General features: G+C 48.2%; 1 protein-coding gene across 1 annotated transcript in view; it reads right to left on the bottom strand.

Moving 5' to 3' along the window:
* Positions 1-357, bottom strand: part of lama1 (laminin, alpha 1) — a gene marked incomplete at its 5' end in the record, with an annotated part of 23,079 nt that overhangs the window by 16,090 nt on the left and 6,632 nt on the right. Inside the window, one exon of the mRNA XM_017303120.1 lies at positions 25-195. Within this exon, the coding sequence (XP_017158609.1) occupies positions 25-195 (171 nt within the window). The remainder of the gene's footprint in view (positions 1-24; positions 196-357) is intronic.

Genomic DNA, 357 nt, shown 5'->3' with positions numbered 1-357 from the left:
TCAGAAACAAACAGGTAACTGTACCTGGTTCCCTTCAGCCTGGTGGGGAAGCCTCCAGTAGAGGGGGCCAGCGAGCCCACTGCTGTTTAACTGGCGAGTGTCAAGCAGCATGTCGCCGCCCTGCTGGTAGACTCCAGACACTACACTCTGCTGACTGGACAGGCTGACCAATGACAGAACAGGACCCAGACTGACCTGCATGGAGGAGACATGATGGTTGTAGTGCATCTGTGGACTGCAGAAGTAATGACTAATAATAATATGTATTATTATTATAGCATTGGTGCAGTATTGAACCAATATTGATCCGGTATTGGTGCAGTATTGAACCAATATTGATCCGGTATTGGTGCAGTA

This window comes from Poecilia reticulata, unplaced genomic scaffold, assembly GCF_000633615.1.
Source record: "Poecilia reticulata strain Guanapo unplaced genomic scaffold, Guppy_female_1.0+MT scaffold_190, whole genome shotgun sequence".
Classification (NCBI taxonomy): domain Eukaryota; kingdom Metazoa; phylum Chordata; class Actinopteri; order Cyprinodontiformes; family Poeciliidae; genus Poecilia; species Poecilia reticulata.
This window is presented reverse-complemented; position numbering and strand designations above follow the sequence as displayed.